Source organism: Ctenocephalides felis, unplaced genomic scaffold (assembly GCF_003426905.1).
Source record: "Ctenocephalides felis isolate EL2017-DRISC unplaced genomic scaffold, ASM342690v1 CF-g0.4_SCAFFOLD_03572, whole genome shotgun sequence".
In the NCBI taxonomy this organism is placed as follows: Eukaryota; Metazoa; Arthropoda; class Insecta; order Siphonaptera; family Pulicidae; genus Ctenocephalides; species Ctenocephalides felis.
The window spans coordinates 35866607-35893758 of NW_020539726.1; the positions used below are offsets into that span (position 1 = coordinate 35866607).

The 27152-nt window shown below is 28.0% G+C and overlaps 1 protein-coding gene across 1 annotated transcript; it reads left to right on the top strand.

The window, feature by feature from the left end:
• Positions 1-2800: 2800 nt before the first annotated feature.
• Positions 2801-27059, top strand: LOC113387557 (probable 2-oxoglutarate dehydrogenase E1 component DHKTD1 homolog, mitochondrial; the record flags this gene model as incomplete). The annotated part of the gene is given in 19 exon segments (XM_026624891.1): positions 2801-2924; positions 6225-6393; positions 7880-8099; positions 9876-10037; positions 10107-10180; positions 10612-10725; positions 13535-13648; positions 13740-13847; positions 15991-16148; positions 16221-16356; positions 18679-18810; positions 19095-19197; positions 19273-19430; positions 20490-20646; positions 22836-23038; positions 23109-23229; positions 25801-25989; positions 26747-26832; positions 26894-27059. Coding segments are annotated over 19 exon segments (2639 nt in total), but the record flags the coding sequence as incomplete, so codon positions are not given.
• Positions 27060-27152: the final 93 nt, after the last annotated feature.

The following is a 27152-nucleotide window of genomic DNA, read 5'->3' on the forward strand; positions in this document are numbered from 1 at the left end:
AAAATAAATATAAAAAATATAAATTTTCAATTAATAAAATTTGTTCCCATAAGTGAAATAATCAGAAGATTTTTTGTTTAAAGTTATGTAAACAAACTATTTTACTTATTTGATTTTGTTTTGGAAAAGAGAATTTTTGTTATTACAATATTATGTTTTTCTTATTATATATTTATATATATATATATATATATATATATATGTTCTAAGTTTCTCTGATAATTTTTGGTGTTACTTTAGAAAAATCCAGGAGAACTAGTTTTGATGGTTTAATGCATTTTTTAAATTTGTCAAAGGATATGTTTATATTTTTGTCAAAAAATCCGGTTTGCTAATTTTATAAATTTTTACTGATTTTTATGGTTTACCCAGAATTTAGTGAAACCACATGCAACTACCTTTCAGTTTTTTTTTCATTTTTTTTACCTTTGATAAATAATATATGATAAATTATATATGATTCCATTTTGCTAAATAAAAAAATACTAATGTTTTTAAAAACATTTATTGTAATCGTCCAAAAATCGAAATTGGAAATTTTTACATTTCTTCACGTTTTAGAGGTATCTGAACATTTTGGCATACTTCAGAAAAATTGGATGTGTCTGCGTGTGTTATGTATGTCCGCATTCTTTTGTCCACGTTTTCGGGCGCACTGATCAAATTTTTTATGGCCGAATAACGTTTGTCGGGCCATCTAGTATACATATATAATAAAAATGTTTTTCAATATCCAAATAGTCGAATTAAAAACACTAAATAATTCAACTAATTATAAGAATCACGTACGTTTCGACACTGCATGTGTGCCATCAATCAACAGATATATTTTTTATGTCTGAACAACGTTTGTCCGGGTCAGCTAGTATATATATATATATATATATATATATATATATATATATATTATATACATATAGTAGAAATATTTATTTGCATCCAAATATTGGAAATAAAAACAATACATAATTCAACTAATTATCATGTATGTTTTGACACTGTATGTGTGCCATCATTTAGCAAATTAACCTAAAATAAATTTTAAAAAAATTAAAACATATAAATTTATAAAATCACATTTTTTGATGAAATCGTTTTTAGTGAAAAAATGTTAATGTTTTTTAGTGAATACAATGTTAATCAAACATACTAGGTAAATAATTCTGGTTTCTCTTGAACTCTTTTTTTTTCAAAATACTTTCAAATTTTCAAGCATTTCTAGTATTTTGTTATGTAATCCACTCCTTTACTTTTATCATTTTCATTTTTCCACAATTTTATTCATTTTATATAAAAATCCACCATCTTCTGCTTTTCTTGAACATATTGTTTGCTTGAATCTTATCAAGGTCATGTTTCTTGACAGATGTCCTGAAGATGGAACTTACCTAGTTCCGAAACGTAAATAAATAAAAAAATAAAGTAAATAAATGAAGTAATGGTTTATTAAAAAACTTTTTTGTTTTTTATTACTTTTTGGATTCTTTGTTCGAAGCTCCACAATATATATATATATATGTATATATATATATATATATATATATATATATATACTACCTGGCCCGGCAAACGTTCTCATTCAATATCAACGTTTTAAATAAAAAAAAGTTTTACAAGTATTTTATATTTATTAAATTTACAAAATTCTTATCAGATTTTCATAGGAAACTTGTAAGCTTCTTATTCAAGATTTATAAGATTCTCATAGTAATCTAATAAGATTCTGTTTAAGAAAATATTTTTTTTTTAATTTAGTTAAGGTTTCTTCAAATTTTAAAAATGCATGTCAATTCTTTACATAATTTAGGGTTCTGTAATAAGTAGTTAAAGTTAAAATTAATAAATACAAAAAAAAAATCAAAATATTAACCAAGAACTTTTGATATATTTTTGAAACTGTATTATTTTTTATACCATCTTGTCCTTTTATACAAGAGTATAAAATTAGTAAAAATACAAATTTAAACGTAAAAGTACATTTTAATAACCATAATATATTATTATTATAAACGCTTGAATTTTTAAAATAAAAGTAGTTGCGTTTTATTTTTGTGAAATAAATATGCTTTATGATAAAATATAACATGTTTTTTTTTAAATCAATGTATATATATATATATATATATATATATATATATATATATATTCATTTCATAATTTACTACTTTAACAAAATAAAACAGAATTTTCTGGGTTATCATGAGGATCACATGTATCTCTAGCAAAATTGATAAGATCTCTTATGCAATCTTATATTTAGAGAATACCCATGAGAAAAATGATAAGATAAGATAACTAGATGAATAGAATCAATTTTTTACAAAACTTATAATTGTCACAAAAAAATTATACGAAATAAATTAGAAAATCATAAAATTTGATAATGGAATTAAAAAAGCAGTTTTATGTGACATAAACGTCCTGGCGTGTAAATGAAATAATTTATATAAAATTTTAAATGTTCAATACATATCAATATTCAATCAAATATCAAAACTTTTATTACACTCTATTTTTCTAAATACTTAATTAATCTATTAAATTACATTCTACTATTTATTTTAATTATTTAAGTTAATTATTTAAACCTGTTGATTTAGATATTTACTATTATTTTTTGAAGTCTATTAATTTATCAGATAGAATATATAAATAATTTAAAACAAAAAATACTGTAACTAAAATTAGAATTTGTTCTATTTTAGTTTCAAAAGAAAAAATTGCTATTTAATTTATATAATATATATTTTTTTAGTTTTTAAAGAAAATTTGTTATTTAATTTAATTTAATTTTTTTTAGTTTCCGAAGAAGAATTGCAGTCTAGGCAAAAACAATGCAACTTTTACAGATGGGTAGAATCGTATAGAAAACACGGTCACAAAATTGCAAATGTGGATCCTGTTAATTTTAAACAAATACCCAGGTAATAATGCAAATTAATTTAATTTAATTTTAATTTAAATTTAATTTAAATATAATTTAAATTTAATTTAAATTTAATTTAAATTTAATTTAAATTTAATTTAAATTTAATTTAAATTCAATTTAAATTTAATTTAAATTTAATTTAAATTTAATTTAAATTTAATTTAAATTTAATTTTAATTTATTTTTTTTGTCCGGCTTGTACGCCAGAGTTCGTCGGTTCGATCCCTGGCAATACCTAGAATTTGAAATGTTGAATTAAAATTAAATAGAATTTGAATTGTTGAAATAAAATTAAATAGAATTTGAATTGTTGAAATAAAATTGTATAAAACTAGTTGGTTTGGTATTTAGCCTTGAGGCAAGTTACATGAACTTCCCGATATGTGTAAACAATCGACTTAATCAAGAAAAAAAGTGTAAATGATATACTTTATCAATCCTACATTAAAAAAAACGGTAATAATTTTAGCAAAGTTTGACAAATTTTAAAAATTAAACTACTTGTCGTAAGGCCGTAATATTACAGTAAGTTCTATAAGACCATGATGTATATCGTCAAAAAAAGTTTCATGAAATTTTTTTTTCAACAGTTCATTACAAGAAAACGGCTCGGTAGATTTTCACCTAAAATTAATCAGTACCATTCCCAACTAATATCTTTCGAACAGATTTTGATTTTTTAAAATCGGATCGGTAGGATGAGCTTAAATGTGTACGAAAAGTTTAACACTTTTTTTCAACAGTTAATTACAAGAAAACGGCTCGGTAGATTTTCACCTAAAACTAATCAGTATCATTCCCAACTAATATCTTTCGAACAGTTTTGGATTTTTCAAAATCAGTTCGGTAGTATAAGCTTAAATGTGGACGAAAGGTTTAACACTTTTTTCCAAATTACAAAGAAACGGCTCGGCCGATCGTCGCACAAAACTGAGAAACGATAATACTCATCTAGATACATCAAATGCTTTTTAAATATCTGAAATCGGTCCGGCCGTTTTTGAGCAAACGTCGATGAAAGTTCTAATTTTGACAAATGCCAAAAAGATCATACTAATTTTTGCAAACTTTATTACAAGAAAACGGCCCGGCCGATCTCGACCAAAAACTAATCAGCACGATTCCCAACCAATATCTTTCGAACGGTTTTTGAATTTTTGAAATCGATTCAGAATTGCGGGCTAAAACGTAGACGAAAAATTTTTCACTTTTCTGCGATTTATGAAGAAACGGCTTGGCCGATCGTCGCACAAAATTAACAAACAATAGTCCTCATCGAGATACATCGAGTGGCTTTTAAATTTTTGAAATCGACCCAGCCGTTTTCGAGAAAACGTCGATTTACGGCAAAAAATCTGTTCACATACACGCACACACACACACACACACACACACACATACTTTTTCCAAAGTCGGTCTCATTCGATTCAGAATGGCTCGAAACGTCGAGAAAACATAAAATTAGCAATTCGGATTATTTGATGAAAACATAAACTTCTCCTTCGGGAAGTTAATATTAGTTAGATGTGTTTAATTTGAATATAGTCTGTTTGAAGTTAACTAGATGATCAAATTTGAATGAAGAACAAAAAAATATTTTTATCGCAAGTATTTATTTTATCTCAATCCCTGTTCCATCACATGAATGGATTTTATGATTGATAAAGAAGATATTTTTATTTCGTACAATTGTTTCCATGCTTTATTTTTCCAAGCATTTGACATTCCTAAGTATCAAATGTTATATCGAATTTTTAATTATTATCAGCGCACACGACATTAAACAAAATCGTGATAACGATAAAGATAACGATTATATTTGTGATAAGAAACATTTTTGCTTATCTACAGGTGTAGAAGTATGTGCAATAACTAATTAATGAACGAAAATATTCAAATTTTTGAATATGTATATATATATATATATATATATATATATATATTATCTTACTTATAAATTTCTAACTTCAAAAAAATATATAACTTTCCACAAAATATTTTTCACAAATTATTACACAACTACTTTGCACAAAATATACAAATTTACACAAAATGTATAACTTACCTAAAAATATACAACTTATCTAAAAAATCTAACTTTTGAAAAAATTATCTATCTTTTCAAGTTGGATCAAATTTTCCAATAAAATATGAAACTTTTCAAAAGTTTTTTGATAGTACTATGTCACGCTGTTTCAAAATATATAAAACTTTCTTAGATAAAATATAACTTCCTTAGAGAATATTACTTACTAAATTTTTTTTCCAAGATATGATACTTTCCTTCTTAAGATAATTTTATTTTTTTTTGAAGAAATATCAAATTTTCTAAGAAAATATAAAACTTTTCAAAAGCAACACAAACTTCCTTAAAATGCATAAGTGTCCTAAAAAATGTTAATAATTTTAGTCAAATATTAAAATTTTAAAACTTTTCAAGAAAGTATAAAAATTTTTAAGAAAGTATCAAACTTTTCAGCAAAAATATAAAATTATTAAATAATATATTATAATTTTGAAAAAAATATTAGAAGTTTCAGGCAAAAACCAAAGTTTTCAAGCCAGTATCACAATTTAAGAAAATATTTAAATTTACATAACAAAATCAAACTTTTCACAAAATATGAAACTTTTCAAGCAAATATCAAACTTTGCAAAAAATCAACCTTTAAAATATCATACTTTTCAAGAAAAGGTCAAACTTCACAAGATTTGCAAGAAAATAATGAAATTCCCAAAAAAATATCAAGCTTTTCAAGAAACTACCAAATTTTACAAGGCCAATTCATTTTTTCCAAAAAAATATTAAACTCACAGTTTTTTTCCAAGAAAATATCAAACTTTCCAAAAAAAATCAAAATTTTCAGAAATTTAGAAATTTAAAACTTTTCAGAACTTTACGAAATTTCCAGATTTTTATTTATATAAAATTTAAAACATGTAGAATATTTGTATAATTTTAAAAATTGAAATTGTAGGAAATTGGAAAAAAATATTATTATTTGAAATATATATATATATATATATATATATATATATATACTATAAAATTGTCCATTCAAACTTAAAAACTGAATTTCTTCTTACTAGAAAAATTGTATCCAAACACACATACATACATTTTACACACACACACACACTCATATATGTTGACTAACTGTTGAATATCTATCAGTTTCCTCTAAAATAAATATTATAAGAAGAGTAAAAATATCTCTAAGTTCTCGATTTTTTTTAAAATCATCTTGTAATAAGTGAATAAAGCTTTAGTTTAATCATTACTATTATTTTTTAGTACATTGCCAGTATTAAACGAATCCAGATACGGATTGACAGAGTCGGATCAGCTGAATTTTAGGGGCATCCTTGGTTCAAATACAGAAAGTGGAACTGTTAAAGAAGCCTCTCAATTTTTAAGGGATGTTTATTGCGGAGAAATTAGCGCCGAATTCGACTATATCGAGGTAATAAAAAAACACCTATGACACCTAATAATAATAATAATAAATAGTGGTGTATGGCATCGTGCCTTAAGGCAAATTGCTAGAACTTCCCGTACCGTAATGAAATATTCGAGAAATTTTGAACGTTTTCAAATATATTATTACAAATACTGTAACGTTCATTATTTTTGCTATCTTGTTTTTTATATCTGAGCAAATCAAATGTAAATCATAAATCAATTTATCTCCAGAACATTAACAATCGTCATTTCATTTCGAATTCAATTTCAAAAAATAAAATAGTTGCCCAATTTGCACAAAATTGAAAAAGTGCTCTCGTATAGTCACAGTCTAAACGCATTTGCAAATAATTCTTTGCGACATTTTCACTTACACTGTGCTTAGCTTGGCGGCATTTTTACATTTTTCAATAGTTTTTCACATAACTGGAAAAACGTTCCAGTTCATAAACAGTCTAAACGCACTCGGGTAAACATTTGTACCAGAGCGGCGCTTAGACTGTGCTTAGCCTGGGTAATTTTTTCAATTTTTAATCCAAAATTACAAAATTATTTTATGAAAAATAAAAAAAGGTGTAATAATTTTTTATCCTCAAAAGCAATCACTAAAAAGATGGCATTTATCATGTGGTTCAGCGGTAAATAAATATAATATATATACATTTATATATGTATAATATTGAGAGATCAATATGAGATTTCCATACAAACCCCAAACACTAGGCCATATATAATGATGTATAAATCGATATATACATTTATATATGAGATTTTCATACAAACCACATATACTAGGCTATATATAATGATGTATAAGTCAATATATACATTTATATATGAGATTTCCATACAAACCACATACACTAGGTTGTATATAATGATGTATAAATCAATATATACATTTATATATGAGATTTACATACAAACCACATACACTAGTCCATATATAATGATGTATAAATCAATATATACATTTATATATGAGATTTGGATACAAACCACATAGACTTACCATATATAATGATGTATAAATCGATATATACATTTATATGTGAGATTTGCATACAAACCACAAACACTAGGCCATATATAATAATGTATAAATCAATATATCCATTTATATATGAGTTTTACATACAAGCCACATACACTAGTCCATATATAATGATGTATTAATCAATATATACATTTATATATGAGATTTACATACAAACCACATACACTAGACCATATATAATGATGTATAAATCAATATATACATTTATATGTGAGATTTGGATACAAACCACATAGACTTACCATATATAATGATGTATAAATCAATATATACATTTATATATGGGATTTACATACAAACCACATGGACTAGACCATATATAATGATGTATAAATCAATATATACATTTATATATGACTATTGCATACAAACCACAAACACTAGGTTGTATATAATGATGTATTTAATTGTTAAGTTTGATTTCTTTTAGAGTGAAGAAGAACTCCAATGGTTCGCCAAGAACTTCGAAACTTTACCAAGTCAAGAATGCACGAACGAAGATCGCAAAGTTTTTGCCGAACTTTTGGTAAAGTCCCAGACATGGGACAACTTTTTAGCCACAAAATTTGGATCATTAAAACGATATGGCGGTGAAGGAGCTGAGAGCCTTTTGGTGTTTTTAAATGAAATTTTGAAACTATCAGCTAAAGGTAAAAGATAACACAGTAAGGGGACAATTGTACCTCAGAACATAGCATTGTCATGGCAACGGTGAAAATGTCTGTTTGTTTGCTATGCGATCAGGCGTATTTTACATAAAAACAAGCACGAGGGCATGTTCGATAACAGAATCTGCAATGATGCATAAGTCTTGATTAGGGTTTGTCGATTTTCAAAAACCGGTTTTTTGGCAAAATTATGAAATTCGAAAACCGGTTTTCTGGTGAAAAAAGCCGGTTTTCGCTGTATAAATGGAAAATGACAAATATAGCCAAGTATTAAAGATAGATGAAAGCGTTTTGATTCTTGAAATTATATCGGTTCAATAGCATTTGATATCTTATCAGTCTGCAATGGTTCCTAGAAATGTTTTGTATATATTTTTTTAGATTTTTATACCAGTGTATGTATTAATTTAAATCAGTGCGACTTCTTCTTGAAGAAGTAACTTTCTCTACTAAAACCTAAAAAAAGAGTTTTAAACGCTAGAAACCACAAATAAAAGAACAAAAAACTTAGAATTATTATATCAAGCTTTAAAAATAATTAAGCATAATTTGGTCGCTACTATGAGAGTATTTTCTATTTCAGGAAAATTTATTTTGTGAGTGAACAAATGACCCGTCGAAGTAGCAATTCGATAGACGTTCTCAGTTTCTTGAAATCATATTTTATTAAACAAAAAAACATTTATGTTTGAAATTGATTAATTAAAATTGCTCGGAACAGACAATACTCAAGTTTAGCTAATTGTTTTTAACATTAAAATTGATATTAACTAATATGTGTCAACATGCATCATATGTTTTTTAATTTAATGATTTTTTTTATTTAGAAATGTATTATTTTCATTTATTTGAAAACTTTCCTTTCACAATCATAACAATATTTTCATTCTTATATGTGAAAATGATGCATGAATAACGAATAATTATTTTCAAAGTTATTTAATCAAGATAAACTATTATTTTTTAGTTCTACTAATTAAAATTACAATAATTTTGTTTACTATCTTACAAATTCTGCTCTAAATTACACTAAATTTTGCGGATAAATACAGAATATTCGAGCAAAATTTTATTTTCTATATAAAATTCGAAAACTGGTGAAAACAACCGGTTTTTTAGTGAAATTAAAATTCGAAAACCGGTTTTCTGAAATGTCGGTTTTTGTATAAACCCTAGTCTTGATATATGTTATCTCATTGTTATTATCTATATTAGATTCTTGTTATATTTATAAATTTCCTAGATTCAATATAGTTTCAATTATAAAATTCTTACATTTATATTAGATACTGAATTAGATTTTGTAAGATTCTTTTTAGAATCTTATTAAAATAATCTAAATCTTTTAAACATTCTATAAGACTCTCAAATTATAAACTTTTAGGCTATAAAAACCACAGCAAAGCGTGTCCGGGTCTGCAAAAAAATGCGACTTTTGCACAAATACTTGATTTTTACAATTTCAATGAAATTGGTTTTTATTTACTACAAATTAGTAAATGTTAAAAATAAAATAAAATAGACAACTGTCATTCCACAGCGTTTTGATCTCTTAATGTCAAAATTAAATGTTATATCTGTTACCAGAACATTCCTGCGGACTTGTTTTCATGTAAAATACGCCTGATCGCACAGCAACTTGATGGACATTTTCTCTAACAAGAAACGAGTAGAAGATAGTGTTGCCATGACAATGCTATGTTATAAGCCAAAATTTTCTAGTAAAAATTGTTTTTTAACAATTTTTTTTTCTTTTAGATAATTTGGAGCACATGGTTTTGGGTGCAGCCCATCGTGGCAAATTCAATTTTCTCACCGGTTTGCTAAAATGTCCACCAAAAAAAATGTTCAAGAAGTTTAAAGGCTTTCCTGAATTTCCTCCGACTGCCAAGGCTATGTGTGATATAGCTAGTCATTTCAGTAAGGCCAAAAAATTGTAGCCGAAAATGTAATTTGATAAAGTGTACTAATATTTTGTTTTGTTTGTAGATGCTTCCGTGGATTTAAAAATCGATGGCAAGACTCTTCATGTATCAATGTTGCATAATCCATCACATCTTGAGGTAATAAATGACTCAAACTCAAGTTCTTTCAGCACTTTTATAATCTATCTATTTGCCGAGCGATCAGGCGTATTTTACAAAAAAACAAGTCCGGCGGCATGTTCGATAACAGAATCTTCGGTGATTCTTGATTGTTTATATGTAAAATACGTCTGAACGCACGGCAAATGAATAGACTTTTGTTCAGAGACGTTCTTTCTATTTGATATTTTTTGTCTATTAATGATCCTCTATCTATTTGTCGTGCGATCAGGCGTTTTTTACAAAAAAACAAGTACGGCGGCATGTTCGATAACAGAATCGTTGATGATGCTTTCTTGATTTGTTTATATGTAAAATACGCCTCATCGCACAGCAAATAGATAGACTTTTGTTCAAAGAAGTTTATCTTGATATTTTTTGTCTATTAATGATGTGCACTTTTAAGCCAGGCAGTCAATCCAGTTTCTATGGGTAAAACTAGATCCAAACAGATGACCACTCAGGATGGCTCTTTTTCAAATTTTCCTACACAGAGATGGGGCGACAAAGTTCTAAACGTACAGGTAAATATAATATATATATTAGGGTGGTCCTTAATATGGACATTTTCAAATTTTTTTGCTCCCAGGGGCTCAAATGCTTCCAAAGTAATAAAGAAAAATTCTTTAAAAGTTTTTAGCTCTTAATATTAACATTTAGATAGTCCGCGATTCAATTGAAAGTTTTGTATATTTATTATTAACATATGTCATTAAGTAAATTTTTGCACCATCTGTGATAGCACACTTTTAGCACTTGTAATTTTGATAGCAATTTATTACTTAATTTATTATTAATTTGTCAAGTTGTTTTAATGTGAGCACTATTCAATCTACGATCAACTAACTGAATATTTTGTATCCTATGCCAAACAAATAAATAAATTCTTGATACAATGAAGAAATACAATGAAATTTCTAAATAATTTTTTGAATCAGTAAAATTTTTTGTCTTGTGATTTGGTAAAGTAAGGCAAAACACGACTGCATTAGTTAAAAATGTGATATGTGAAACAGAATTATATTATTTCATCTGCCAAAACATATACTGTAATTTATATTATTTTAATTCCTGGCACATCTCAGCTGCTTTTGGGCAATAATAATGTAGACATTACATTTTTCTTGTATATTACATTCTAATATTATCTAGGCTCATAATTTCAGCTAAATTCAAATTTTAAGTGAATTGACATTTCTAGCAGATGACAGTTTCAATGTCAGACATTGATTATTATTATTTGATTATGATTCCTTGCAATTGTTTCAATTTATTTCTACAATATTTGTATAATCATTTATATATTAAAAATTTTCTTTAACAAACTTCAGAAAGATTTATCAAAATTTGAATAACCGTTTAAAAAAAGCATTAAATTTCACATCCGTACAGAAGAATTTTATATATACGATTAATAATTCATGACATCCTAAAAATTTTCTTTGACACTCTAGAAAGATTTATCAAAATTCGAATAACCGTTTGGGAGAATTATCAAGTCATACATCGGTACAGAAGAATTTCATAAAAATTTATATTTTTATATAAAAAATTCATAGTTCATGACATTTTAAAAATTTTCCTTAACAAACTCTAGAAAGATTTATCAAAATAATAATAATAGTTTAAGAGAAGTATTTATAGTTCTTGTTAAAAATTATTATTACATCTTAAAAATTTCTCTTGACAAACTCTAAAATGATTTATCAAAATTCGAATAACCGTTTAGGCGGAGTTTGAGTTCATACATCCGTACAGAAGAATTTTATATGTTATATATATATATATGCATTTATTATTATTATTTATTATTATTATCTTATGAGTGCATTTATTATTATTATTTTTATTATTTTATTATTATTTGCCAATATTCACTACTTCTATGTCTCCAAATCTTTCTCTGGACAACCTGATATTGAGCAGCAGCACTTGCAAAAATGTCATACTATTTTTCTTGGGGAATCAATATACATTATGCTACTGAATCGTACTGAATACTGTAAAAATATCATGTATTTGCAGTGCATTCGGGCGTTTTACACATAAACTGCAACTTCACTCGTATGTTATGAAGCCGGGTCAGAAAGACCCTGTTATCAAAGATCGTTTTTTTGACATTTGTGCGGTTTCTACGTTAGGTTACAAGGGACTGTACTGATAAGCAAAAATATTAACACAAATGTTTTGTAAAAGGGACTCTACTGACAAGCAAATTCTTAATTAATTTCAATCTAGAGGAAAAGAAAAGGACTCTACTGACGAGCAAAATATGAATAAGAAATGTCTCTTAAAAAGAACTCTACTGACGAGCAAATTCAATTTTAATAAAATGTTTGTAATGGGACTCTACTGACAAGCAAATTATTAATTAATTTCAATCTAGAGGAAAATGTCTCTAAAAAAAACTCTACTGACGAGCAAACTCAATTTTGATCAAATGTTTGTAATGGGACTCTACTGACAAGCAAACTATTAATTAATTTCAATCTAGAGGAAAAGAAAAGGACTCTACTGACGAGCACATTTTAATTTTAATCTAAAAGAGAAGAAAGGGACTCTACTGACAAGCAAAATATCAATGAGAAATGTCTCTAAAAAAGAACTCTACTGACGAGCAAACTCAATTTTAATATAAAATATTTTAAAATGGACTTTACTGGCGACCAAATTTGAAATTCGTAAATATAAAAAAAGACTCTACTGACGAGCAAACTAAAAATTGACAAAAAAGACAAAAGGAACTCTACTGACAAGTGATCAAATACCTTGATAGAAATGTTCAAAATTGATATAAAAGACAAAAAGGGGACTCTACTAACGAGCAAAATAATTAATATTAAAATACTTGAAAAAGAGACTCAAACTTATTAATATTTAATGACTTGAAAAGCGGATTTTACTGACGAGCAAAGTTCTAAAAAAAGGACTCTACTGACGTGCAAATTAAATATCGTAGTAAAAAAATTACAAGCGGTCAATGAGTGTATGTTAATTTTAATTACATGAAGTTCTTCAAACACAATTATTACTCTAATCTAGGTTCGTTTCTAAATGAAAGTTCAAGTCCTAAATGCTAATTACAATGACAAACCGATCGTGTCGTATTTGAAGTATGTTATGAAGCCGAGTCAGAAACACACTGTTATCAAACATTGTTTTTTCGACATTTGTGCGGTTTCTAGGCTAGGCTTTCTATGAGAAATACGCTTGATTGCGATCGCATGGCTTTTGTCAATATTTAGTACGGAAAGTTCTTCATAACATAGCCTTGCCATAACATTAGTCTATTATATAGTATATTGCAATTTATGACTTTTGTATACATTTTAGATGCATGGTGATGCTGCATTTGCAGGACAAGGTATCAACCAGGAATGTCTTATGATGACAGGGACGCCACAATTCGAAATTGGAGGAACTATACACATGGTCATAAATAACCAAGTGAGTTACTATTAGAATTTACATTCTGGAGTTCCGCAAGGTTTATAACTCGGCAAGAAAAAAACTTTTTTTTCATTCTATCTTTTCCTAGGTTGGTTTTACAACTCCAGGCGACCGTGGACGTCAGACCAAATATTGCACCGATTTGGCCAAAAGTATTTGTGCGCCAGTACTGCACGTAAATGGTGACAACCCAGAGGTAAATAATAAATATAAATAAAAAAAGAGTGCGCGTATGGTTCACACGCGATTGAAGTAAAACTTTAAGATGGCATTTAAGTAAAAATAAATACATCAAATAACAATTTTGAATAATGTCTATTAGTAATATTGTGGGTAACACTCGTGATGCACACATTTATTAGTGTCGTCAATCATTATACACATTTATATAATGATAAATTATAAATTATATATTAATAATAGCATTAAAAATGTTTATAATGTTTGAAAACAATAATGTAATTGACGTCATACTTCAAATACGACACGATCGGTTTGTCATTGTAATTAGCATTTAGGACTTGAACCTTCATTTAGAAACGAACCTAGATTAGAGTAATAATTGTGTTTGAAGAACTTCATGTAATTAAAATTAACATACATTCATTGACTGCTTGTAATTTTTTTTACTTTTTTCCAGACTATATTCGATTTGCACGTCAGTAGAGTCCTTTTTTATAACAGTAGAATCCGCTTCTCAAGTCATTAAATATTAATAAGTTTGAGTCTTTTTTTCAACTAATTCAATATTAATAATTTTGCTCAACAGTAGAGTCCCTTTTTAGTCTTTTAGATAAATTTTGTACATTTCTATCAAGTTATTTGATCACTTGTCAGTAGAGTCCCTGTTGCCTTTTTTGTCAATTTTTAGTTTGCTCGACAGTAGAGTCTTTTTTTATATTTACGAATTTCAAATTTGGTCGCCAGTAAAGTCCATTTTTAAATATTTTATATTAAAATTGAGTTTGCTCGTCAGTAGAGTTCTTTTTTAGAGACATTTCTTGTTCATATATTGTTCGTCAGTAAAGTCCTTTTTTAGAGACATTTCTTATTCATACTTTACTCGTCAGTAGAGTCCTTTTCTTTTCCTCTAGATTGAAATTAATTAATAATTTGCTTGTCAGTCGAGTCCTTTTCACAAAACATTTTTCGTTAATATTTTCACTTATCAGTACATTCCATTTTAGTATCTAAATTAAATTTGCTTACCAGTAGAGTCCTTTTTCTTTTTCTAAATTGAAATTTAAGTTTGCTTGTCAAGTAGTCCTTTGATCTTTCTTGTCAACTTTTATTTTGCCTGTCGGTAGAGTCTCTATTACAAAACATTTTTCATTAATATTTTTGCTTATCAGTACAGTCCCTTTTAAGTATCTAAATTAAATTTGCTCACCAGTAGAGTCCTTTTTCTTCTTCTAAGTTGAAATTAAAGTTTGCATGTCAAATAGTCCTTTGATCTTTTTTGTCAACTTTTAGTTTGCCTGTTCGTAGAGTTCTTTTTATATTTGCTAGTTTCAAATTTGATCGTCAGTAGAGTTCTCATCGATCAAAACTTTGTTGGCTTGTCAGTAGAATCTTTTTTAAACTTTAAGATAAAATTTATGATCATATTTTAACTATTCGATTTTTCATTTGCTTGTCAGTAAAGTTCTTTTCAATCTTTGAGATCAAAACTAAACAGAAGTTTCCTCGTCAGTAGAGTCCTTTTTTATGTTTCCTTTCTATATCTTTTATATCTATACCGGTCAGTTTTTATATTTACTAATTTGGAAATTTAGTCATCAGTAGAGTTCCTTTTTATCAACTCGATTGTAATTAAAGTTTGCTTGTCAGTAGAGTCCATTTTTATGTTCTGAATTAAAATTATGTTTGCTCGTCAGTAGAGTTCTTTTATTTTTTCATTTAGCAGCTTTAGAATCTGTCTTGTCTATAAAAACATTATCTATATCAATATAGAGATAATTTCTATTCAATAAACTTACGTTTAGTACATGGCACAAATGTTTAATTTGTTTTAATATTTTCAAGAAACGGGGTAAAATATTTTTCTGATTCGGGCATTTTTCATTAAATCAAGATTTGTACTACGATGTAACTTAAGAATGTTTATTTATCTATGCCGGTACGCATACAACGACAGATTTCTATTTACATACACGACGACTAATCACAATCGACCCGTATAGAAATGATTTCATCGAGAGCGAATGACTTTCACTTGACCTTGCCGTAACAATTTTTGTTGCATTTGTACGGATTTACACCCTAGTCGCGCCTAAAGAAGTTTTACTTAAAAAAAAACAATAATACATATTGATATTAATGTGGTTAAATTATTTTAGATGGTTTGCAAGGCCACACGTCTGGCCTTTGAGTATCAAAGGCGTTACAGAAAAGACGTTTTTGTGGACCTAAATTGTTTCAGAAGGTGGGGCCACAATGAATTGGATGACCCTACGTTTACTAATCCGTCTCTGTATAATATTATACATAATAGAAAGTGAGTATGGGTGAAGTTATACTTTTAGTGCGACTCTCAAAAGTTTCCTATAAATGTTTTTTATGTTTTTAGGTCAGTTCCAGATTTGTATAGCGAAAAACTAGTCTCACAAGGCATTTTAACGTCCGAAGAAGTTTCCAAAATTGCAAAAGATTACACGGATTATCTTAATGGAGAATTGCAGACTGTCGATAGTTATGAACCAGAGGTAAAAGTAGTGAGCATAGGCCTATAATATTTTACGGTGTTTTATAATTAATAATTATTAACTATCGCGCAAACTCATTAACGCAATTTTATTTAATTATTAGAACAGGCCAATATTTCCCATAGGCCTATAATATTTTATGAACCTTCACGTCTATTCGCAAATAATTTTCATAATTTTTTCTAAAACTTTTGCAAAAATATATATTAATTAGTGAACTAATATATATCTAATTTAAATTAATGCTTGTTCTTGGTATTGAAAATTATGAAGATGTCTCTCTAGTTGCCGCGCAATCAGGCGTATTTTACATATAAAAAAGCAAGGCAGGATGTTACAATAACTGAATTCTAGTTGGTGAAGTTATCATAACATTATTTCTTGCATATTTATATATAGAATACGTAGCAAATATTTAGATATTTTTACAGTTTCACTAACAAGAAACAAGTATAAGATATCATTGCCGCTATTTTATAAGGCAGAATTGCCCAATAAATTTAAGTTTCATCATTATCCAAAATTTTCATATGCCTATAATATTTTTCGAAAATCATCAAAATCTGTTGATTGAAATTTTGATATGTTGAAATTATTTTTTTATGAATATTTTTGATAAAAAAGCGCTAATTTTTTGCAAAATTTGATTCATTTTATATATAGTTCATAGGCCTATAATATTTTATGCGCTTTATTCTGATCTTAAGGTTTTTACCATTATTAAATAATTAATTAGTTATTACAAAGCAATACAAAAATTTTCAAACATAAAATTGATTTTAATAATTCTACGACTTTCCATAGGCCTATAATATTTTACAAGTTTTGTTTGGACTCGCTAATTTTTTACTTTTGCATTTTTAAAATGTCTAGAATTTATTTTTTTGTTATTACATATAGGCTATCTTTTGAAATCCATTGTTTCGAAATATTTTATTAATATCATAGGCCTCTAATATTTCACAACTTATCTTAGGTCTATAATATTTTACAGGTTTTATTTGGACCCATGCAATTTTGTTAATTTAAATCTGTCTAGAAATTATTTTTTATTATTTTACACATAGGCCTCTAATATTTTACAACTTTACATGTCTGTATTATTTCAGAACATTTCCTAAGCCTATAATATTTTTGAGGTTCTCGTAAAAATATTTTTTTAAGTACCACTAATAACCAATTTTGAAATATTTTCTTATTTTCATGGACCTATAATATTTTACAACTTTCCTTAGGCTTATAATATTTTACAAAGTTTTTAAACATCGAATTTTCAAAATCTTATATTTTAATATTGTAAAATATAGTTTATTGTTATTATTATTTTACAACTTTTCATAGGCCTATAATATTTCACCACTTTCCTTAGGCCCATAATATTTCACCTATCATTAAATTTTTAAAATCTGTCATTTTTTGTAAAACATTTATTAATCTAGCGTGTAGCCCAATTTTTAGTTTTTTTATTGTTTTCATAAGCCTATAATATTTTACAACTTTCTTGAGCCTGTAATATTTTACCGGATTATTTCGAATCTCAAGTCTATTGCCAATGAATTTTACAAAATGTATTCATGATTTATTAATTTATTACAATTATTGTAGGCCTATAGTATTTTATAATTTTTCCTAGGCCTATATTTTACATCTTTCCATGGGCCTGTAATATTTTACAACTATTCTTAGACCTATAATAATTTATTTATAATTTTCCATAGGCCTGTAATGTTTTACTCGCTTTATTTTTAACCTCAATACTGTTCCATGCATTTTCAAAATGCGTTCATGTTTTTTTAAAAATAATATTTTACAAGTTTTCATAGGCCTATAATATTTTGAGGGGTCACCAACTTTTTTTATTAAAATTATTATTAAAAATATCATATATATGTAGATATATATATATATATATATATATATATATATATATGAGTGAAACTTGCATTAACAAACTTATATATAAAGTTTCTAACTTTTATCCCAAACTATTCAAAGTGACTTAAAATGTCGATTTATTTTACACATACAATATCCTGCCTAATAACATAGCGTTGTTATGGCAACGCTATACTTTCCTTCTGTTTTGGTACTAAAAACAATGAAAATGTCTATCTATTTGCTGTGCGATCAGGCGTATTATACAAAAAAACGAGTAAGGGGGAACGTTTAGAGATTCTCTCAACATGAGATTCTTTCTGTGTTTGTTTATATGTAAAATACGCCTGATCGCACAGTAAATAGATACACATTTTCACAGTTTTCACTACCAAGAAACAAGCTTAATTTTCCCTTAAAAATTATAAATTAAATTTATTATTTTAGGAGTCGTACTTAAAAAAACAATGGCAAGGTTTTCAACAAGCACCAAGTGCAATCACAGAATGGGACACAGGAGTGGATCCATCTTTACTAATGTACATAGGCCAAAATTCAGTGAAATACCCCGAAGATTTCGTAAGTACCCTTAAAATTATATATTATTATAAAAAATCCAATCTTTTACCCCTTTTCAGCTCTTTTTTTTCAGAAGCTAAATTTGTGCAGCTATTACGATTATTATAAAATTACTATCCTTCTAATATTAATTATGAATAAGCTTGACAAGAGACTAAAATAATATCTATTATTATTGATTACGGCTTGCTTATGAAAAAATAAATAAATAAATAAATAAATAAATAAATAAATAAAAATAAATAAACCACAAAAAATAAATCTTCTACCCCTTTTTTCCTTAGAATGTTCACCCAACTCTAAAAAAGCACCACATAGCAAACCGCATCAAAAAAGTGAACGACGGCGAAAAAATCGACTGGGCGACTGCTGAAGCGATGGCAATAGGTAGGTTAAAGGATAGTTGATAGTGGCATATTAAATGAAATATTTTTTACCCTTTTTTATTTTTACCCTTTTTAGGTAGTTTGATGTACCAAGGGCACAACGTGCGTATAAGTGGTGAAGATGTTGGTAGAGGTACCTTTTCGCATCGACATGTAATGTTGGTCGATCAAAAGTCAAATGAAATGTTTATACCTTTAAATTCGATGGAAGGAGGTCTTGGTGGAAAATTGGAAGTAAGTATAAGAAAATTCTGGCTCATAACATAGGCAAAAGTTGTGAAAATGTCTTTCTATTTGCTGTGCGATCAGGCGTATTTTACAAAAAAACAAGTCCGGGGGCATGTTCGATAACAGAATCGTCGATGATGCATCGTCCTTGCTTTGTTTATATATAAATTGCGTCTGATCGCACAGCTAATAAATAGACATTTTCACAACTTTTGCCATGACATTACATATAAGCTATATTTTAAAAACCCTAAATTAATTTTATTAATTTCATAGACCTCTAATATTTTACAACTTATGTTATTAATATTTTGGAACTTTTTTTTTGGAACTTATAATATTTTTGATGTTTAGCACTTATATCCAGTTTTGAAATATTTTTTTATTTTTTAAGGCTTTATAAAATTTTACTTTTTTCTTTAAGCCTATAATATTTTACAACTTCCTTAAGCCTATAATATTTTACAAAGTTTTTAAACATCGCATTTTCAAAATCTGTTATTTTAATACCTTAATATAAAGTTTATTCGTTATTATTATTTTTATAGGCCTATAATATTTTACAACTTTTTATAGGCCTATAATATTTTACCACTTTCCTTAGGCCTATAATATTTAACAAAGTTTTCAATAATTGCATTTTCAAAATCAGTTGTTTTTTGCAAAACATTTATTAACAAGCTTGCAGCCTAATTTTTTATTTTTTTTATTGTTTTCATAGGCCTATAATATTTTACAAATTTTCTTAGGCTTATAATATTTTACAACTTTCTTAGGCCTATAATATTTTACGTGCCTTAATTTGAATTTGTTTTGTCATGGCAAAAGTGAAATAAAGTGAAAATGTCTATTTATTTGCTGTGCGTTCAGGCGCATTTTACAAAAAAACAAGTCCGGGGGCATGTTCGATAACAGAATCGCCGATGCTTGCTTTGTTTATATGTAAAATACGCCTGATCGCACAGCAATTTGATAGACATTTTCACAGTTTGACTTAATAATTATTTATTTAATAATTAATTTATTTAATAACTTAATAATTATTAATTGTTCGTATCCTTTTAGGTTGCAAACAGTATTTTATCCGAAGAAGCAGTTTTAGGTTTTGAGTACGGAATGGCTATAGACAATCCAAATAATTTAATTATTTGGGAAGCCCAATTTGGTGACTTTTTCAATGGTGCACAGATTTTGATTGATACGTTTATTGCAAGTGGAGAAAGTAAGTTTTTGTAAATGAATTTGTCTCTAGTTAACTTTTTACTGTATATTTTTTTAGTATATTTTACACCTAAACTAATTATTCAATTTCAATTGCGATTTTGCAACTTTTCTCAGGTCTATAATATTTTAGTAAGTTTTTATCAACAAATTTTCAAAATGTCACATGTTTGCAAAAGCAATTATTAACTTACACGCAATCCATTTTAAAATCCTCTATTATTTTCATAGGCCTATAACACAGCTTACAGCTTTCCCTAAGCCTATAATATTTTACAATATTTATTTCGAATCTCAAGTCCAATACTAATAAATTTCAGAAAAAATGTGTTTAGCCCAACTTTGAAATGTTTTATTATTTTTATATGCCTATAATATTTCACAACTTTCTTTAGGCCTATAATATTTCACAACTTTCCTTAGGCCTATAATATTTTACGATATTTATCTTGAATCTCAAGTCCAATACTAATGAATTTCAGAAAAAATGTGTTTAGCCCAACTTTGAAATGTTTCATTATTTTCATATGTCTATTATATTTCAAGACTTTCTTTAGGCCTATGATATTTCACAATTTTCCTTAGGCCTATAATATATTACATTTTTTTTATCATCAAATTTTCCAAATCTGTCATATTTTTGCAAAAACATTTATTAACTACCGCGCAACCCATTTTTAGAATTGGTAATCATTTTTATAGGCCTATAATATTTTACAGCATTCCTTTCGAACTACAAACTCATTACTATTGAATTTTCAAAATTTATTAAAAGATCATTTTGCAAAAACGTACATTAACTAGCGCGTAAGTAAATTTTGGAAAAAAATCATAGGCTCATAATAATTTATGACTTTTCTTAGGCCTATAATATTTCACAACTTTTCTTGGGCTTATAATATTGTGGCCAAGTGTTTTGATGATGAATTTTAAACATCTGTGAATTTCTACCAAAACATTCATAAACTTTTATATTAATTTAAACTTAATATTTTTATAACTTTCAAAGGCCTATAATATTTTACGACACTCCTATAAGTATTTTATTTTTTTACATAGGCCTATAATATTTTACAAAGTTTAATTGGAGGCATAAATAATTCACTATAGCATTTCTAAAATCCGTTTGTTTTATTTTTGCAAAAGCAATATTAACTCGCTAGAAATATTTTATTATTTTCATAGGCCTATAATATTTTACAACTTTCCTCAAGCCTATAATATTTTACAAGGTTTTTACTTTTTTATTTATTCAATTTCCTGCATATTTGCTTTTCTTGAAAAAAAAAATCGTACATAACCTGTATTTTTGGGACCAAAAACTTCTTACTATTGACGTAATGTAGAAAGTCTTCTCTTTCCAATATGTCAGTAGAGTTCTTTTTTATCCTATAGTTTAGAGTTTAGATTTTTTCATTACATTACTAACGCTCCAACTTTCATACATTATGCTACTGGATCATACTGTCAAAATATCATGTATTTGCTGAGCATTCAGGCGTTTTACACATAAACTGCAACGTCACTCGTATGTTATGAAGCTGGGTCAGAAAGACCCTGTTATCTACCATCGTTTTTTTGACATTTGTGCGGTTTCTACGTTAAGTTTTCTATCCGACAATCTGAGAAATACGACTGACTGCACCACAACCGCATGGCTTTCGACCACCCTTGACTCTATATATGATTAATAAAAATTTTGTTTTAACTCGATTAATTCATAACATAAATTATGAAAAGAATTTTTCGTCCAGCAAGACGCTACCAAACTAAGTTAAACAAAACTCCACCAATATTTGTTTACAACGTCGATAATTTAGATATAGGGAGAGATTCTGCCGCGTAACAGAAAAATGTTAAGGCAAAGCCGTGTTACGCTCTAACTTGCATACATTATGCTACTGAATCATACTAAATACTGTCAAAATGTCATATATTTGCCGTGCATTCAGGCGTTTTACACGTAAACTGCAACGTCACTCGTATGTTATGAAGCTGAATCAGAAACACCCTGTTATATAACATCGTTTTTTTGACATTTGTGCGGTTTCTAGGCTAGGTTTTTTATGGGAAACACGCCTGACTGCACACCAACCGCATGGCTTTTGTCAATATTTAGTATGGAAAGTTCTTCATAGCATATCCTTGCCACAACATTGGTCTGTTTATCTGATTATTGTTTTTTTTCAGCAAAATGGTTATACTGCAACGGCATGGTCATGCTTCTACCTCACGGCTACGACGGAGCAGCCTCGGAGCACTCCTCCTGCAGAATCGAAAGATTTTTGCAAATGACTGATAGTAGTGAAACTACTCCTGATGGTGATGACGTCAATATGCACGTCGTAAATCCTACTACACCTGCTCAATATTACCATCTACTCCGAAGACAAGTAAAAAAATAATAGATACTACTGGTAAAAAAGAGAAATTAGTAAAGTTTTTTATGTTTTTTTGTTGCAGATTATTAGGAATTTCCGCAAACCTTTGATTGTCGTTGCTCCAAAGACTTTATTGAGACTGAGCGAAGCTTCATCGAGTTTGATGGAGATGGCGCCTGGAACGACGTTCCAACCAGTATTGGGTAATAATTGAATTATAACTATAATTATCATTCTGTGTTAAACTAGTGGTGTATTACATCGTGCCTTAAGGCAATTTGCTGGAACTTCCCGTACCGTAATCAAATATTCGAGAAATTTCAAACGTTTTCATATATATTATTGCAAATACTGTAACTTCGATTATTTTTGCTATTTTGTTATATCTGAGCGAATCAAATATAAAACATAAATCATAATTTACATTAGCAATCGTCATTTCATTTCGAATTCAATTTAAAAAAAATAGTTGCCCAATTTGCACAAAATTGAAAAAGTGCTCCCGCATAATCACAGTCTAAACGCATTTGCAAATAATTCTGTGCGACATTCTCACTTATACTGTGCTTAGCTTGGCGGCATTTTCACGTTTTCAATAGTTTTTCCCACAAAATTGGAAAAGTGCTCCACTAAATAAAAATGTAATATTATACATATAGAGCAATACTCTACATACAAACTTCAATATTAATTTATCGTCAAAATAAAATTGCATAAATTATTTAATCAACATAAATACACAATAACTTAAAAATTTCTGTTAAAATTTAAATATGATTTTTGCTTAGAATTAACGATCTGCAAAAAGCACCTTAACAGTAACTTAAAAAACTTAAAAATTTTATATTATTTTATTTAAAAATAATGTTACTGGAAAAAATTTAATTTTGGTTTAAAATATATTACTATAAAGAACATTTTTTTGTATTTTTAAGTGAAGTAATTAGTCTAAACGCACTTGGGTGAACATTTGTACCAGAGTGGCGCTTAGACTGTGCTTAGCCTGGGCAATTTTTTGAATTTTTGAATCCAAAATTACAAAATATTTTATGAAAAATAAAAAAGATGTAATAATTTTATATCAAAAACGACTGGACCGTTTTTAAAAATTTAAAAGCCATTCTATGTATCTCAATGAAGACTATTGTTTCTCAGTTTTGCGCGACGATCTGCCGAGCTGTTTCTTTGTAATTTGCATAAAATTGTAAAACTCTTCGTCCACCTTTTAGCTCACAATACTGAATCGATTTTATTCATAATTTTATTGTTTTAATCAATATTATTATACTAATTTTATTATATTAATATCTGTAATTTTTTTAAACTTCGCCATTTTAGTTCTTTTTCCTCTTGCTTTTTTGTTTATTTCTCAGCAGAATCCCTTTTATTCCTCAAATTCAGATTTAATTCATTTTTCGGCATAAGTAGTTCATGTTTCAATTTAGTTTTAGTTAGCTCGTCAGTAGAGTTCCTTCTGCTTTCTCTTACATTTAGTTTTACTAGTCAGAGTAGAGTCTCTTGTGTCTCTTATTTCAGTTTGCTCGTTAGTAGAGTTCTTTTTTTCTCTTACATTTTTTAATTCAATTTCAACAAAAAAATAGTTGCCTGATTTACACAAAATTGAAAAAGTGCTCCCATCTAGTCACAGTCTAAACGCATTTGCAAATAATTCTGTGCAACATTTTCACTTACACTGTGCTTAGCTTGGCGGCATTTTCACATTTTTCAATAGTTTTCACAAAATTGGAAAAGTGCTCGATACGTAAACCACTTGAGTAAACATTTGTATCAGAGTGGCGCTTAGACTGTGCTTAGCCTGGGTAATTTTTTGAATTTTTAATCCAAAATTACAAAAATATTTTATGTAAAATAAAAAAAAGATGTAATATTTTTCATCTTCAAAAGCAATTGTTTATTACATCTAGTTATCAAGATGCAAAATAGTGCACGTATTCTTCGTGAATAATTGTTTATTTGTATTAGATGCATCATCGAGTAAAATATCCCATTCAGCATCTTTGTCAGATTTTTGATCTTTCGTCGACGTTTTCTCAAAAACGACTGGACCGATTTTAAAAATTTGAAAGCCATTCGATGTATGTCGACGATTACTATCTTTTGTCAGTTTTGTGCGACGATCGGCCGAGCTGTTTCTTTGTGATTTGCAAAAAAGTGTAACACTTTTCGTCCACGTTTTATCTCACAATCCTGAATCTATTTTATTCAAGATTCAAGATTATTTTCAATTAATTTTAATATTAGTATGTTATATCTATATTTTTTACACCTTGCCAGTTTAGTTCTTTTTTCTCTTGTTTTTTTTTTTTTGTTTATTTCCGAGTAGTAATCAAGTAAGTATTTTCATTAAGTAAATTCTTGCGCCATCTGTGATAGCATTTATGAACTCAAATATTATGACACTTAAAAATATTTATGAAACACTTAACCTCTAATTAAATCCATGTGGATTGTTTAATCAAATATTTATTCATCGTGGCATCAAAATTAATTACCACACAAATTATCAGTAATAAATTGCCATCAAAATTACAAGTCTGCTATCACAGATGGCGCAAGCATTTACTTAATAATAAATACACAAAACGTTTAATTTAACTGCGGACTATCTAAATGTTAATATTAAGAGCTAAAACTTTCAGAGAATTTTCTTTTATTACTTTGGAAGCGTTTGGGCCCTTGGGAGCAAAGAAATTCGAAAATATCCATATTAAGGACCACCCTACAAAACATATTATTATTATCATTTGTTTCAGGTGATAAATCTGTGAATCCTAGCGATGTAAATAAAGTAATATTCTGCAGTGGAAAACATTATTATGCTCTGGATGCAGAAAGACAAGCCAGAAATGCTAAAGATGTGGCCATTGTGAGGTTGGAATCAATTTGTCCTTTCCCTTTGCATTATATACAACAAGAGCTTTCGAAATATACAAAAGCAAGAAGTAAGTAACAAAATAAGGGAAATACACAGAACACTAAATTTTTACCCTCCATACTGAATACTGTCAAAATGTCATGCATTTGCTGTGCATTCAGGCGTTTTACACATAAACTGCAACGTCATTCGTATGTTATGAAGCTGAGTCAGAAAGACCCTGTTATCTAACATAGTTTTTATGACACATGTGCGGTTTCTAGGTCAGATTTTCTATCTGATAACCTGAGGAATACGCCTGACTGCACCACAACCGCATGGTTTTCGTCCACCCTTGACCCTATATATGATAAATAAAAATTTTGTTTTAATCCGATTAATTCATAACATAAATTATGGAAAGAATTTTTGGTCCAGCAAGACGCTACCAAACTGAGTTAAACAAAACTCCACCAATATTTGTTTACAACGTCGATAAACCAGATATAGGGACTGATTCTGCCGCATAACAAAAAAATGTTAAGGCAAGGAAGTGTTACGCTCCAACTTGCATACATTATGCTACTGAATCATACTGAATACTGTTAAAATGTCATATGCTTGCTGTGCATTCAGGCGTTTTACACATAAACTGCAACGTCACGGCTTATGTTATGAAGCCGAGTCAGAAACACCCTGTTATCTAACATAGTTTTTTTGACATGTATGCGGTTTTTAGGTCATGTTTTCTATCACACAGCAACCGCATGGCTTTTGTCAATATTTAGTATGGAAAGTTCTTCATAACATAGCCTTGCCATAACATTGTATATATTTATTTTTAGCATTTATTTGGAGTCAAGAAGAGCACAGAAACATGGGCGCTTGGTCGTTTGTGCAACCGAGATTTGAAAATTTAGCAGGAACAAAGGTACCAATTTATCTTTATTCATCTTTTACTAATCTAATATATATTTTTTTTTATATTTTAGATAAAATATACCGGGCGTGATGTGGCAGCGACACCTGCCGTCGGCGTCGGCAAATGGCATCAAGAACAAGCCAAAGCCGTCGTCACAGATCCATTTGATTTTAAACAATAATAATATTAAGTCTGAATTTAATTAAGAACCAAACTGAGTATTAAATCAATTACTGTACTATAGTACTATTATTATTTTTACTTCCGTTGTTGAAAATTCTAGATGGTGCAGTTATTATAACATTCTTCCTTGCTTGTTTATATGTAAA